The sequence below is a fragment of the Bos taurus genome, chromosome 22 (assembly GCF_002263795.3).
Source record: "Bos taurus isolate L1 Dominette 01449 registration number 42190680 breed Hereford chromosome 22, ARS-UCD2.0, whole genome shotgun sequence".
In the NCBI taxonomy this organism is placed as follows: domain Eukaryota; kingdom Metazoa; phylum Chordata; class Mammalia; order Artiodactyla; family Bovidae; genus Bos; species Bos taurus.
This window is the reverse complement of record NC_037349.1, coordinates 49,378,926-49,393,413: the sequence shown is the minus strand read 5'-3', so window position 1 is coordinate 49,393,413 and position 14,488 is coordinate 49,378,926. Positions and strand designations below refer to the sequence as shown.

The 14,488-nt window shown below is 54.7% G+C and overlaps 2 protein-coding genes and 1 long non-coding RNA gene across 15 annotated transcripts in view; 2 read left to right on the top strand and 1 right to left on the bottom strand.

Moving 5' to 3' along the window:
- DOCK3 (dedicator of cytokinesis 3) overlaps positions 1–8,756 on the top strand; it is a 303,790-nt gene extending 295,034 nt beyond the window's left edge. For 11 of the 13 annotated variants that reach the window (XM_024983256.2, XM_024983252.2, XM_024983262.2 and 8 more), the window contains 4 exons: positions 267–354; positions 4,301–4,423; positions 4,943–5,025; positions 5,807–8,756. In XM_024983256.2, the coding sequence (XP_024839024.1) occupies positions 267–354; positions 4,301–4,423; positions 4,943–5,025; positions 5,807–6,316 (804 nt within the window). In that variant the 3' untranslated portion in view covers positions 6,317–8,756. The remainder of the gene's footprint in view (positions 1–266; positions 355–4,300; positions 4,424–4,942; positions 5,026–5,806) is intronic. The other 2 variants (XM_024983261.2, XM_024983260.2) reach the window with 1 other exon arrangement.
- On the bottom strand, positions 7,590–9,513 carry LOC112443475 (uncharacterized). The gene is made up of 2 exons (XR_003031861.2): positions 9,052–9,513; positions 7,590–8,117 (listed from the first exon to the last, which is right to left on the bottom strand). It is a non-coding gene; the product is annotated as an uncharacterized lncRNA (long non-coding RNA).
- Positions 9,514–9,786: 273 nt separating this feature from the next.
- MANF (mesencephalic astrocyte derived neurotrophic factor) lies at positions 9,787–13,626 on the top strand. The gene is made up of 4 exons (NM_001101211.2): positions 9,787–9,909; positions 10,664–10,791; positions 11,569–11,710; positions 13,201–13,626. The coding sequence occupies exons 1-4, from the start codon at positions 9,825–9,827 to the stop codon at positions 13,383–13,385; spliced, it is 540 nt and encodes a 179-aa protein (NP_001094681.1). The 5' UTR covers positions 9,787–9,824; the 3' UTR covers positions 13,386–13,626.
- The last annotated feature ends 862 nt before the right edge of the window (positions 13,627–14,488 follow it).

Below are 14,488 nucleotides of genomic sequence, written 5' to 3'. Positions count from 1 at the left end.
GTACAGGACAGCCTGGAGCCCAGCCAGGCCCCGGCGCGGTGGGGGAGCCCCAGACATTGCACAGTTGCACAGGGCAGGACTTGGAGCCAGACAGCATGGACAGTTTTCCAACCAGCCTGACATTCTCAGCACATCTCAAGCATGAGCTGTCCCACTGCTTTGATTTTCCTGGTCTGGTCCTAGAATGCCCTGGCTCCTGGGGCCCATGATGCCCCCAAGATGTAACTGATTGTTGTCACCTTTTGATAGTTTTCTCCTTCCCTCAGCTGCCAAACTTCCAGCGGGCCCTGTTCCAGCAAGTGGTTGGAGCCTGCAAACCCTGCAGTGATCCCAATCTGTCTGTGGCTGAAAAAGGTACGATTCCTCTTCCCAGGTGGCCTCCTCTCCTGTCTGTCCCCATCCTGAGCGTCTCACTCTTGTCCCTGAGCACCAGCTGGCCAAGGCTAAGCCATACTTTAACACCCAGGCCACTCTGTCCATCCAGAGTCCTGACCAGTTCTGTGTTCATTATTTAACCCATGTTTGGCTTGATGCTGAGGTCTAGATCTTGTTTGTTTGTATCTCCGGCTCCCCAGGGCCCACCCTCTGAGACGCCCCAGCTGCCACCTGCTCTGAGCTCACCTTCATGGAAACTCAGTGGGCACCCACACCCCAGGGCTCCTCCCCACCAGCCCCAGAATTCGGCAGGCCCTGTGGCTTTGGTCCCTCTCCACTCAGGCCCACAGGGACCTCTCCTTGTTGTTCAGAACAGGCCTGTGGCCAAGCACATCCACAAGCATAATGAGAAGGAACAGGTCATGGCAAAGTGAATTTCCCAGAGACAGTCCCAGGCACCCTGCGGGACTTTAGTCCTCCTGTAGCCACCCAGGCCTGCAACAGCTGAGCATCCCTTTTCCACTCTGCAAGTCCATCAGCTATACCACGAAACCAGGCAATACTTAGAACAGAGGCTGGTTACCGAGAGTGGAGTTGTACTCTACATTCTGCTCCAGCCAGCTGATGGAAGAACCAGACTTGGACCCGTATAACCCCAGCCCAAAGTCCCAGACATGGAGAACTGAGTTCCTTTTAACACAGGACAGTGCCCATGTGGGGCCTCTGCCCAGCCCACCTGCCACACACAACCAGGCCGAGCCTATCAGCCCCTCTCCCTGCAGGTTCCCCTCTCCTCTACCTAGTAAGTTTAGGGCACTCTTGGTCCCTAGCATTGCGACCTGCTGGCCCATCAGGACGTGTCCCTCCAAAGCTGTTGTCATGTCATCACACCTCCTCACCACGTGCTGTCTGCTGTCTGCTGTCCCCACTGTCACTGCTCCTCCTTTGCTCAGCATGGAGGATGCGCCTCCCCGTCATATTTGAGACCACACCCGGGCTCCACGACCTCAGTGCCTGGGAGGCTTCAGCGCCTGGTGCTCGACCACAGCAGGCGTGGAGATAAGATTCTGGCTGAAGACATCTTCCTAGCCTCAGAGTTGCACATCCCCAAAACACGTGGCTTTCCTGGACCCCTGCACTTGTGCCCCCAAACCAAGTGCTCTTGTGGCCTTGAGGGCCGGGAACCACAGCAGCTTCTCTTTGCCTGAGTTGTGGAGCAATCACAGATCTAGCTGAGAGCCCAGACGGGCTCAGAGCTCAAGTAGGTGCTGGCGGCCAGACCAGGACCTGACACCCACCAGACCCAGAAGAGCTTCAGGCTTCAGACCAAGCTGCAGCAAGAAGCTGGATACGCCCACCCGCCATGTGTGGGGAGGAAAGAGGGTTGTCTCAGAGCGAAAGCTGAGCCCAAAGCAAGCCCGTTTGAGCCACAAGGCCAGAGCTTAGTAGGCAGTGAGCTAGACATTTGTCTTGGGGGACCCAGAGCCAGAGCCATAACTCCCCAGATCTCTGCTGGCTCCTCCAGAGCAGGAGCTGTGCACACTTGTCACCATTCTCTCATCGTCAGGATCTTGAGTCCCATGAGGGCTCCACTTCTCATTTTAAGGATCTCTCTTTCCCAGGCAGTGACTCCCAGACCAGGCCAGTTAACTCTCGAGGCTGCTGTGCACAGGGGACTTCAGACTGGTGGTCCACAGCAGAGAGAGAAAAGGCCAGGACACAGGTGGCATCAGCGCTCTTCTCCTAGGATAGCTGCTGCATCTGAGGTTCTCCACTAGCCCCTATGCACTGGTGTGTGTTCATGCGTATTCTCACGTCTGTAACCCCGTGGACTGTAGCCCACCAGGCTCCTCTGTCCATGGCATTTTTCAGGCGAGAATACTGGAGTGGGTTGCATTTCCTTCTCCAGGGGATCTTTCCGACCCAGGGATCGAACCATGCATCTCTTGTATCTCCTGCATTGGCAGGAAGGTTCTTTACCACTGAGCCACCCAGGAAGCCCTGGTGCTATATGGCAGAGGTTCACTGGCCTCACTGGTCAACAGGAGGCCGAGGGCAAGCTGGATGATTTCTGATTGATGTGGAGTGGCTCTCGCAGGTGCCTTTTGTAAACCACTGCAGCCTTGCCAGCTTTCTTTCCCTCCAGCGTTCCTGCCTGCTGTTTCCTCTGGGCTCTTGTAGGTGAATTTGTGCAGTCCTGATGTCTTCTAGGGCCAGGATGTGCACATGAGAATTCAGGCTGTCAGAGCCCCTTTGGGGAAGCTGCCTAGACCTGCCTCCAAGCTTCTTACTCCTCGAGGTGTGATGACTTTTTGTGGAGATGGAACTTTTCCTTTTCAGGAGAGGGCACCTTAGTGCTGAGGACCAGGAAGCTCCTGCCACATCTTGGGGAGAGCCTGTTTGAGAGTAGGCCTGTCCTGGTCTCAGGGTGGTTCAGGCTCTCTGAGGAAGGCCTTCCGGTGGAATCCATCTGGCACTCACCAGAGTTAGAATGAATGCCTGTCCACCCAGTCACTGCCACCTCTCCCCTCTGCCCCCACCACTGTCAGCCAGTCCATGAGACTGAGCCACGCTCCTGAGACATGAGGCTGTGAGGCAGCCGAGTTCCAGCCTGACGTTCTTCACCAGCAAGGAGGACCAGGGTGGACGCCTCCCACCACCTCATTCTTCGACCATGTGGGGCCCAGCACCTGCTGGCCACATCCTCCTCAAAGGCCAGGCTCCTTCCTTCCCAGAGCCTCTCAGGTGCCCTTTAGGCCCTGGCATTGCATTCCCCACTCAGGCCCTGGAGTGGGAAAAGCCCAGTCCCCAGCCTCCTCAATGCCCCGTTTAGCTGTGACTGCCTCAAAACAAAGCCAGTGGGTCAGCCGCTTGTCTCTTGATAACGAGAGCTCTGTCAGAGAAAGGGCATAGTTCTCATCAGTGGCGGTGGTTCTCTAGCAGTTGACCAATGGCATTCACGTATCCGCTGCTGCTCCTCAGACCCCGGGGTCCAGCCATTCCCCCCCACCCTTCCCCTCCTACAGTCCTTCTCCTCAGCTGTCGCTGAAGGGCCACTGTTCCAGCCCTGGACTCCTTCCCATCTACAGATGGACAGCCTGTGTTACTCTTTGTCCAGGGCCCACTCTGTCCACGGCATGTGAGTTACAGGAACTGGGCCTCTATGCTTCAAAGCACCCAGGGGCTCCACCACCCTCCATCCTCTATGGAAGCAGAGGTCCCTGCTGGACCCAGCCTGACCCCTGGCTTCATACTCTTTCCTACAGCACTGTATGAACTCCAGTCCTGCCTAGAAAACTCCCGAGCATCCCAGGCCCAGCCAGTGGGCTCAGAAGCAGCAGGGGTGGGCAGAGCTTGTAGCTTACCACAGGCTCTTTGAGGGCCCAGGCCACGTACCAGCTGTGGACAGAGGCATCTGCTGCTGCCCACCCATCCTGCTCCCTGCTTCCCCATGGGGTCAGGCCCTGGGAGAGCCCTGACTCTTGACTTTGGTCAGAAGCTATAGGGTGCGCGGCACACCTGTTCTCGCATGCGCTCACTCGCCTGCATCTCCCTCTCCCTCTTCTGTCAGTCTTACCAGCCTGCCCCACTCTCCTGTTCTCTTTTTTTCCTCCTAGCAAGCCCGGGAGGCTGCCTCCTTGCTGTACTTCCTCTCGTCTTGCCTCCTCCCAAGTGCTTTTCAGCCAGCAGCTGACTCTGTAGCCATCCTCTTCAGTGGCGTCTGCCGCAGCCACTCTCCCCGTGGGCCACCACCGTGCCTTGCTGGGCCAGTGTTTTCTGTCTCAGGAGCTGGCATGCCATGCCCGTGTGTGCTGTACCGAGTTCACACCTGGAGAAGGCCCAGGCAGTGGTAGAGGACTTCCCCCCCACCCAGAGGCTGCTCAAGAAGTAACCTCCCTTCATGCCATCTGTTTTCGCCCTTCAGCGGTGCCAGCAGCCCCCAGCAGCTGGAGCCTGGATAGCGGAGCCCGAGAGGCCCAGCCCTTCCTGTCTGCCCACACGGGGTGCATCCTGGCCCCCCCAGTGCCTCCCCGAAGCCTGCTGCATGGTAAGAAGACCTCCAGCGGGTCCCCCAGGTAGTCCCCAGTCTCAGATCCTGCTCAGGGGTGAGGGCAAGAGCCCTCTGGGCTGAGAAGACGAGCCGACTCAGCCGAAGAAAGAACCCCGCCACCGCAGCCTTGGGGTCAGTGAGGTCTCCAAGTGCAGCAGGTACACTCAGTAAGGCCTTTCTGACTGCGGAGGCTGAAGACGTCGGAAATGACTGTGCCAAGCGCGAGACTTCCCAGACTGTCGTCGCCCCGCAGCAGGCAGAGGGCCGCTGCTGTCTGTGGACTGTCATTCTGTGGGCTCTGATGCACTCGGACTTCTCGATCTCCTGTGTGGCATGGGTGTCTTTACTCAAGCAGCCTGTGTTTTGAAGAATGTCAGTGAAGAGAGAGGTTTTCCCATGGCTCCCAGTGCCAAGGGGTCGCGGGAGACTCCCATCCGTGCAGTTGGCCCCGCCAGCTCTGCTGTGATGCAGTCCAAAAAGGGCCCAACTGAAGCTCTGCTTCTGTGTCCTCTGCAGGTCATTACTCCCTACACTTCGACGCCTTCCACCACCCCTTGGGTGACACCCCCCCAGCCCTCCCTGCCCGGACCTTGCGCAAGGTAATGTTCTGAGGCGACAGCCCCTAGGCTGTGCGGGGAGAGACCCCTGAGGTCTGCCTCCCCTGTTGCTCCCGACAGCCCAGCCTGACAGAAGCTGGGGGTTTCCAGAGACATACTTGGGGTACAGGTGACCCACGTGTCCTGTAACAGATGTGATGGGGGTGGAGAGGTCAGAGGGTCCTCAGACAGCAACACACGGCACCCAGTGTGTGAGCCAAGAGCAGTGAGAAGCCAGGGGGTAGGTATTAACACACCACAGTTCACAACGTGAGGAAATGTTAACTGTGGGAGGTCATAGAGCACTTTAAACTGGAGTCCACTCAAAATGAGAAGCATCAGATACCAAACCTTTACGCGAAACTCATTTTCTGCAAATTGGAAAAGACTGTCACAGATTTTAGCAGCAGAAGGCACTCATCTGGTCCATGGCCCTCTGGGGTTTTTCTGCCCTCCCCATGGGCCTGCCGACCCAGCCCTTCTATCTTTGCCCCTAGACCCACGGCCAGAAGCCTGGGACCTGGCTTCACGGGGCACAAAGGCAGGGCCATTTGGGGGCCATAGAAATGCAGGTGATTCTGGGGCTGCATAGGCTTGCTGGGGCCAGGGAGAAGGCTGGGGCCAGGGAGAAGGCAGGGGCTTGCTGATGGCGAAACAAGAAATACTCTGGTGATGAGTATTTTAAAGTTCATTAATATAGGAGACTCTTGGTCTTCTCGTCCCGGGGCAGGCATGTCAGCCTGTCTGGAAAGAAGGATTTTCACACTTCTCCCTTTTCTTTCAGTCGCCCCTGCATCCTATTCCGGCCTCCCCAACCAGCCCCCAGTCAGGCCTGGATGGCAGCAACTCTACACTATCCGGCAGTGCCAGCAGCGGCGTGTCCTCCCTAAGTGAGAGTAACTTTGGGCACTCCTCGGAGGTCCCTGCTCGAACCGACACCATGGACTCCATGCCGAGCCAGGCCTGGAACGCTGACGAAGATCTTGAGCCACCTTACCTCCCCGTCCACTACAGCCTCTCCGAGTCCGCCGTCCTGGACTCCATCAAGGCCCAGCCGTGCCGAAGCCACTCGGCCCCGGGATGTGTCATCCCTCAGGACCCCATGGACCCGCCTGCGCTGCCACCCAAGCCCTACCACCCCCGCCTGCCGGCCCTGGAGCACGACGAGGGTGTGCTGCTGCGAGAGGAGGCTGAGAGGCCTCGGGGCCTGCATCGCAAGGCCTCGCTGCCTCCCGGGAGCACCAAGGAAGAGCAGGCACGCATGGCCTGGGAGCACAGCCGAGGGGAACAGTGAGGGGCAGGGAAGCAGCTGGGACACCACCGTCAGTGAGCGGCTCGCCCAACCACTCCGGGTCAGAAAAGCAAGTCCCCCCGCAGGGAGCCCGAGGCCTGGCACTCAGGAGAGAACCGCCCGAGTCTACGTTCTACTGCCGTGAACTCGTGTGTTGCCATGTGCAGAGGCCACAGCAGCATGAAGGGTTGTGGCTTCTCTTTTTATTTCATTTTCTACATTTCCATTTCTATGGGTTTTCCTCTTTCCTTTGTGCAGTAGATGCTGTCTTCCTCCTGCAGTTTCAGACCACATGGAGCTAGATGGAGATACTGCACCACAGAACCGCTTTGCAGCTTCATGGGGCCCCTGGGGCAGGAGCCCAGGCCCTCCCTCCAGGGCAGCAATGCACAGAATGGAAATTGCACTAGGGACCTCTTCCTTTGCTGTGTAGACAGAAGAGCTCATGGTTGTATTCAGGGATTGCAAGGACCACGTGGACTATGTCACAGGTGGACAAGAGGGCTACCAGCCATTTTGCACAAATGCCTGCTCTTCCATCCAGGAGTGTGCCCCTGAGGGGCTGGCGAGGCCAACCTGCCGGCACAGGCATGTGACAGCCTAACTGCATGCCCCGGGTGTACTGCCAGGCTTCTGTGGGCCAGCCCCGCCTCCTCCTCTACCTTGGATTTCCCCTCCATCATTTTTATTTCTGACCCTTCGCTCCCCTCCACTCTTAACATACCCCATGCCCTGCAGGAGCCCCCTGGTGCATGGATCTGCAGTGGTCATCTCCTAGCCTCTGGAGCTTGAGTGAGGGTTGGAGCCAGAGGGACTGCCTTCACCACCTTCCTCCCCAGGGCCTGGGCAGCCACGTGTTGAGAGACAAGCCGATAGAGGAGTGAGGCTGGGGTGTGGCAGGGCCGGAAATCCTCTGAGCTTTCAGAAGTGGCCAGCATGCCTGTCCTCCAGCTCCTGAATCAGGGATTTTCAGCACTACCTCTGAGCAGCGGGGTGGCTGCCCAGCCAGGCTCCAAAGGCCTGAGGACTTGAAATCAGGTTCAGCGAGCTCCTGGGTTAAAAGCGCAGTTGGAGGGGAGAGGGACTTCTCCTAGAAGCAGAAAGCCACGCAGGTTGAATTATCCCCTCCCAGTAGCCAAGTGCATGATCCCAGCTCCAGGCCCATGGGACCACCACTCAGGGTTCAGGGTGAGCAGGAGGGCAGTTTCTGCAGCCTCCCCAGTCTGTTGGGCAGAAGGCAGTGGTGTCTTTATAGGAAACTTTCAGGTCAGGGTACTGATTTTCCTCTCGGTTTATTAGTTGGGGAATAGGGGGGAGTGGCAATAGTATTTTACCAGGGTGCTTCTAAGTTACTTTTAAAAAGTCTACAAACATTTACTTGCTTGAGTTCACAACTTGACAGTCACAAGGCTGCCTTCTCGTTGAGCAGGTACGTTCTCCGTTAGTTCCTCTTCCACTGGCCCATCTGACTTCCCTGGTTAGGGTGTCTTTCACTTGTAAACAAAGGGCAACTTGTTTAACAGGAATGCCAGCAAGTAACTTATGAGCTAAGATGGGGGGCGCATTACCTTCAGGGTGTCTGGGCATGTTTTATCACCAGTGTAGGTCCTTTCTGATACTTGAAGGGTGACTCCAAGCAGAGTGGGTCAGTCTAGGCAGGCCTGAACCATCTGGTGTTCCCAAGTGTAACAGTTGGGGACTAGCTTTGGATTTCTTAGATAGTTCGTCTTTAGCTTTTAGGGCACTCCTGAACCTCAATCCCTGGACAAGGCAGTCCTCATGTAAGAACATCTTCCTTCTCCACCTGGTGGCATGAGAGGGTAGAGAGGGGGGTGTGGGTTTGTTTGGTCTTGCCTTCTACAGGGTGAGCCAGGTTTGTGTTTTCCCTCTCCATTTCCCCAAATTCAATGAAAAGGACATATTCCAAATTCCTTTCCTTGGAGAATCAGCCAGTCTGAAGGGAAGTGGGAGGCCAGAGATGAGAATTCTCTGAAAAGATTGTGAAATATTGATTTTCATTCTTTCAAGCTTATTTGTAAATACCTATTTGAATGCTGTGTATTTGTACAGGAATTTGAGCAAAAAATGTATAGAGTGTGCTGTCCAATTGGTATTCAGCCCTATAAATGTGTTTTTAACCTCTGGCATTCTGTGCTTATTTAAAATAAGAAAACTTCTAACCATTTCTTTTGTGTATTTATGTTTAAAATAAGAAGTGACTTAATGGTCTTACCTGTATCAGAAAGCAAAGTTAAAAGAAAAAAAAAAAAAAAATTTGTACTAGTGTCCCAAAAAAGTATTTTACTGTATATATTGTGGTAGCATGTTCTCAATCCAGCAAGTAATGTGAATTTTAGATGTAAATATCTGCCACTTGACTTCCCCGCTTTCCCCACTCCCTTGACTGCTGTTATGTGAATTAAAGATGAATACCTGATACTGACCCACTGAATTCACTGAATGGGAGCAGCCGCAAAGTGCCCCCCTCCAACCCTTGTCGCTGGGCTCCAAGCCCTTTTAGCCCCATAAAAATCTTTTCCGTCCTGAGCACAGTGCCAACTTTTCCCACGTCCGGCCTTCAAGCACAGAGAGCCAAGACTTGCACCGGAAAGGAGGGCAGCCGAGGGGGCAGAGCGCTCAGCTGGAAAGCAAGAGAGAGAACCAGCCACCTCGGCCAGGCTCCCGAGGCTTGTGAGTAAAAGGGGGAAGAAGGGGTCTTCCTGGCGTGGGGGACAAACCTCCGAAGCCGCCAATCTCCCCAGTAAGGCGGGATGCTTCCGAACTCGAAGCCAGGCAACCAATCCTGGCCCGGGCGCCCCTCTGAGCTCTGGGCCCTCTTACGGGCCCTGCTCCTACCCGACATCTGTCCGCCCCGACTGGGTCCTCCTGTCGACCTGTCGGGGCAATCCGGACTCTCTTCAGCGGTTCCCCAGCCCACGTGGTCCCTTAAGAAAAAGGAAAGAAACCTTCGGAGTCTTGCCTGCGGCCGGCCGCCCTCCCTGCCTGTTGGGTTGCGGCTGACCACAGAGCCCCTGACCTACGCCACGAGTCGGGACCAGAGCAGAGAAGTCCGTGGGGTTCTTCGGGAGGACTTGGGGCCCAGAACAGAGGGTACACAGAGCAACTGAGCAGGCGCGGGGCAGCGGCCGAATTCCACTCCAGTCTGATGGTGCTCCGCTTCGGCCTCAGCCCCTGCCCCTACCAAAGATGGCGACTGAGCCGCTTCCGCCGCCTCTGCGGCCTCTTCCTGCGAGCAGCCCCGGTTCAATCAGCGGTCGACAACTGTCTAGGGCGGAGGGCGGGCGATGCCATCAGCCAATGAGGAAGGGTAGCGTGGAGCCGCTCTTCTGGGCTCCGAGGCGCGTGGACCAATGGGGAAACGGTGTGTGGGAGAGCGTGGGGGGCGCCAGCCAATAGGGGGCCACGGCGCGCGGCCAGGACCTGGGGGCTGCGCCGCACGGCGGGCGCGGTTCAGTCCGGCGAAGGCGGCAGCGGCGGCGGGTTGTGGAGGATGTGGGCCACCCACGGGCTGGCCGTGGCGCTGGCTCTGAGCGTGCTGCCGGCCAGCCGGGCGCTGCGACAGGGTGACTGCGAAGGTAAGGCGGAGTTGGGGGTCCGAGCGCTGTGGCCGGCCTGGCGGCGCCGCTGAACTCAACCAAACCACCGAAAGGCTGAGAGGCCGGGGCTAATGCGGGCGAGGGCGGCCGGCCCCAGTGGGGTCTGCTAGAGGAGGGACCAACGCCGGGTCTAGAAAACATTTTCTGGGCCTAAAAAACATTGGTCTGACGAGAAAGTTAGGACTAGATCGTACAGACAATTTGGCCTGAAACTGAGATAACGCCGGAGTTTTGGTCCTTTACCATCACTGGGCAGAAGCTCCTGGGAGCGGTTCTGGCTCAGGTGGGGTGTCCTGAGGGCCGCCCGTGGGCACCGCGCCTGGTGTGATAGGGTTGCAAAGATTCACGTTGGGGTTCGGTGTTGCATTTGGAAATGAGTAGCATTTGCATCGTTTTTTTCTCTTCGGCCTCTAGATTGTCCATTTATGAGGTCACAGTGAGCCTATCTCAAGGACACGTGTTCAGTCTCGGTTTAAACTTTATGGAAAGAGCAGGGAAGAGCCGTTTGTGGGTCATTAGGTGATGCTCGTTCCCCGCATCCCCTGGGTGTACTCGGGGACCCAGCAACCCGGAGCACGGTTCTGTCTACCTGTGGGCACCCGAGAAAATCCAGTGGTAGAAAAACTCCCCTTTCTCCGTGTCTCTTATTAAAATTGCTGCTGGAGTTCCCGCCTACTGAATTGGCCTGCAATTTGGTGATGACTGGAGCATCTTCCTTCTTTCTCTTTTTCAGTTTGTATTTCTTATCTGGGAAGATTTTACCAGGACCTCAAAGACAGAGATGTCACATTCTCTCCAGCCTCTATTGAAAAAGAACTTATAAAGTTCTGCCGTGAAGCAAGAGGCAAAGAGAATCGGTTGGTAAGTAGCTGTTTGGCCCTCCCCAGGCTGGCCCTGGCCAGCGTTTTAAGTATCCACTTCCCAGGCCTGGAAATACAAGACCCCGCCCACTTGTCTATTGAGGAGACCAGCTGTTCTGTCAGTGAACTAATGTGGGTCTGCAGTGTTTTCTGTATTCGGCCGTTGGGATGTTATCCTCTTAGTGTTGATTAAGCACCTACTGTGTGCTGGACACAGGAAATATCAGGGGAGAGCAGTGACAGGCAAATAATGCGGTGGGATGCAAGTTGTGCAGAAAATGGACCAGGAGGGTATGGTAGAGAGGGTGGGTGCTAACTTAGTAGTCAAGAATTTTTCTGAGACAGGGTCATCATTATGGAGGGGGAAAGAACGTCACAGCAGAGGGAACAGCCAATGTGAGTGCCCAGAGGCCAGAGCAATCTTGGCATGAGTGAGGACCGATGATAACGGAATGGGCACAGGGGAGGCTAGGGCTGAATTCTAATGAAACAATAGTTTTGGTAGCCTCAGCTTCCCTGGCAGTCTCTGGTTTGTCTGTCTTTCTGTTTAAAGGTTTGAACCTTGGTGACTTTTAAATTCATCTGGTGGCTGTCAGCTCTGGGACCAAGTGTGTACTAAGAGCCTGGGGTTTATGCTGAATCTGACTTCCAGTACAGGCGGAGTGTGGGAAAATGAAGTCCTGGCAGAGACAGAAGATGTTTTGAGATGTCAGTGTGCCTTGGAGGAGATAGCTCTTAAGGGGCACCTCCTGAAGGCCATTCTCCTTTCTTGCCACAGTGCTACTACATTGGGGCCACAGAGGATGCAGCCACCAAGATCATCAACGAGGTGTCCAAGCCCCTGTCCCACCACATCCCTGTGGAGAAGATCTGTGAGAAGCTCAAGAAGAAAGACAGTCAGATCTGTGAACTAAAGTATGGTGAGTGTGGCATTATTTAACCAACGCTGAACTCTCTCTGTGCTCAGGCATTAATGAAGTGTACTTTCTAGCTGGGGAAGGCAGGTGATAAACTAGAGTCTTCATGAGTGAGTGATGTAACAAGGTTAGTGGTGGTAAATGGCAGGGGCACAGACTCAACCCTGCATCCTGGTGCATGGAGGTCAGAATAGGCCTCAGTGAGAGTGCAAGTCACTCAGTCGTGTCTGACGCTTTGCCACCCCATGGACTGTACAGTCCCTAGAATTCTCCAGGCCACAATACTGGAGTGGGTAGCCTTTCCCTTCTCCAGGGGCTCTTCCCAACCCAGGGATCAAACCCAGGTCTCCCACATTGCTCCAGCAGATCTTCCTGACCCAGGAGTCGAACTGGGGTCTCCTGCATTTCAGGTGGCTTCTTTACCAACTGAGCTATCAGGGAAGCCCAGGAGGTGACATTTCAACAGACTTTGAAAAGGAGGTGGGGGATTAGCCACTGGCACAGCTCAGGGAAGAGAATTTCAGGCAGAGGACACAGGCAGATGTAAAGGCAGCCAGTGCCATGACAGGTGTGTGGGCAGGTCATAGAGGGCCTTGCATGTTGGTGAAGACTTGGTTTTAGTCTGAGGGAAGATGAGAATGTTGGGATTTGAGCAGAGAAGCCATGTCGTCTGACTTGGCTTTAATAAGCTTGTCCTGACTGCACACTCTGAAGGCTGAGTGACTTTTACTATTTTGAAAAGAACAGCTGTGTCCCAACAGGAAAGCCTAAGGTTGTGGGCACACAGCACCTCTTTTGCCAAAGAAGTTTCCAGTGGGAAAAAGAGTTCAGGTCTTCAGAAAGAATTGGTGCCAGGAAGAGTTGTTCTCTTCCTTAAAACTGAAACAGCACCAGCATGTTTTACCATGAATTGAGTGTCCAAGGGCTGCATTTTACCCCATTGTGTCAAGGATACTGGTCTTCTGAGAGTGATCCTAGTTCAGTTCTTCTGGCAGAAGGTCTCTCTGTGATCACAGGTGGTCATGGAGAGTAGGCTCCTAATTCAAGAGCCCGACCAGGGTCTGTGTTGGGAAACTGAGGCTAGGGGATCTGTCTGCTCTGTCACCCTAGAACTCTCATTCTCCAGTGCTGTGGGCTCTACCGTGACGTTTAGTAAGAGGCACTTGGAGTGGGCGCCATATTCCTCCTAGAAGGTTCCTTCTGTAAGGACCACATGGCCTCCATCTGTCCCTGCTGACACTGCATGTCTGGGGTGTCACAGACTGCCAGTGAGTAACTGGGGTTACTCACACTGCCAGCGTGAGACCCGCCTTCCTGGTGAAGGGGCTGGGCCAGTTCCCCTCCTGGGGCACTGGGCACTGACACAGCTGCATGCGTCTCTCCCTGCAGTCAGTAGGTCTGCTGGTTTTAAGTGACAGCTTGGCTGTGCAAGGACTGCTGGGGTCCACAGTTGCTCCCACCCAGCTGGTTATTCTCCCTGCTCTTTTCTCCAGACAAACAGATCGACCTGAGCACAGTGGACCTGAAGAAGCTCCGAGTTAAAGAGCTAAAGAAGATCCTGGACGACTGGGGGGAGACGTGCAAAGGCTGTGCGGAAAAGTCTGACTACATCCGGAAGATTAATGAACTGATGCCTAAATATGCTCCCAAGGCAGCTAGTTCACGGACTGATTTGTAGTCGGCTCGATCCCTGCTGCTCCTGAGGGAGAAAACACTTCATTTGTGTCTACCCCAAACAGCCTTTTTGTAATTTATTTTTTAGGCAGGCTCCTGACAAAGTCAGGTGTGAAGCCTGGAGCTTTCTTGATGATGCTGGGTGTACAGCGTCCCCTTGGGGGAGATTCACTTTGTTCTGTTGCCCATTTACTCTAGGACTTCAAAGTATGTCTGGGATTTTTTTATTAAAGGAAGAAAATTTCTAGCTGTCCTTGAAGAATTAAAGTGAATACTGAAATAGGGTTTTACCCATGATGACGATTTCACCGGTTTATGCTTTCCGGTTTACAAAGAGTTTTCAGGTATATTCACATTTGTCCCTCAACCACCAGTCAATGCTGGGATGCCAGGACAGGACAAGGGGCCTGTTGGGCTGTGCAAGAGTGGAGAGGTTCTCAGGGAGGAGGTGGGTCTTGATAACCCGCAGCCCATAGGGACTATCTAGAGAGGGGACTGGGTTGCAAGCAAGACTGAGGTTTAACGCAGTTTTCTGCAATGATGACTTCAGTAGCTGAGTAGTTCAGTGCTGTCACATTTCTCAAGTACTCGTGGCCTGGCTACCTCCATCAGTCACTGTCCAGATCTGGCCATCTACTTGCTCAACTCAGTTTGTGGTCCAGTGTCAACCCTAAGCCTCTGGTACCTAGTCGGGATTTTGCAAAACTGGCAGGAGTTGGTTTGTACAAAGAGCCAGAGAGAGGCTGTCTTTTGCCTTTGTTTACCCAAGATAAGCTTAACAGTTGAAGTCCTGAAAGGGTGTCCCTGGAGTCTGGTTTTTACTTGCTCTTTTGGGGGTTGGTGCGTGGGAAACCCAATGACCAGCATGAACTGTGACTCAGTGGACTGTTCCTCATGCCCTCAGAGACCACCACAAGGGGAGGGCTAAGAAACAGTGCGTGCATGCTCTGACCTCGGGTCACGTCATTTGTGCGGTTCCTAAATTCAGGTTGCCAAGGTAAAGGGCCCTCAGCTGGCTGTGGCGTCCACTAATGGCTGTGAGCAGAAGGCCCACAATTTTCATGTCTGAGAAAGTTTAAGAATGCACTTCTTAGGCCAGGTGCTCCC

Bases quoted from the DNA above. Each gene is read 5' to 3' on its own strand.
- MANF (NM_001101211.2), top strand. From the start codon at position 9,825: ATGTGGGCCACCCACGGGCTGGCCGTGGCGCTGGCTCTGAGCGTGCTG. The intron at 9,910-10,663 runs GTAAGGCGGAGT...TCTCTTTTTCAG, and splicing joins GCGACAGGGTGACTGCGAAG to TTTGTATTTCTTATCTGGGA. The intron at 11,711-13,200 runs GTGAGTGTGGCA...TCTTTTCTCCAG, and splicing joins GATCTGTGAACTAAAGTATG to ACAAACAGATCGACCTGAGC.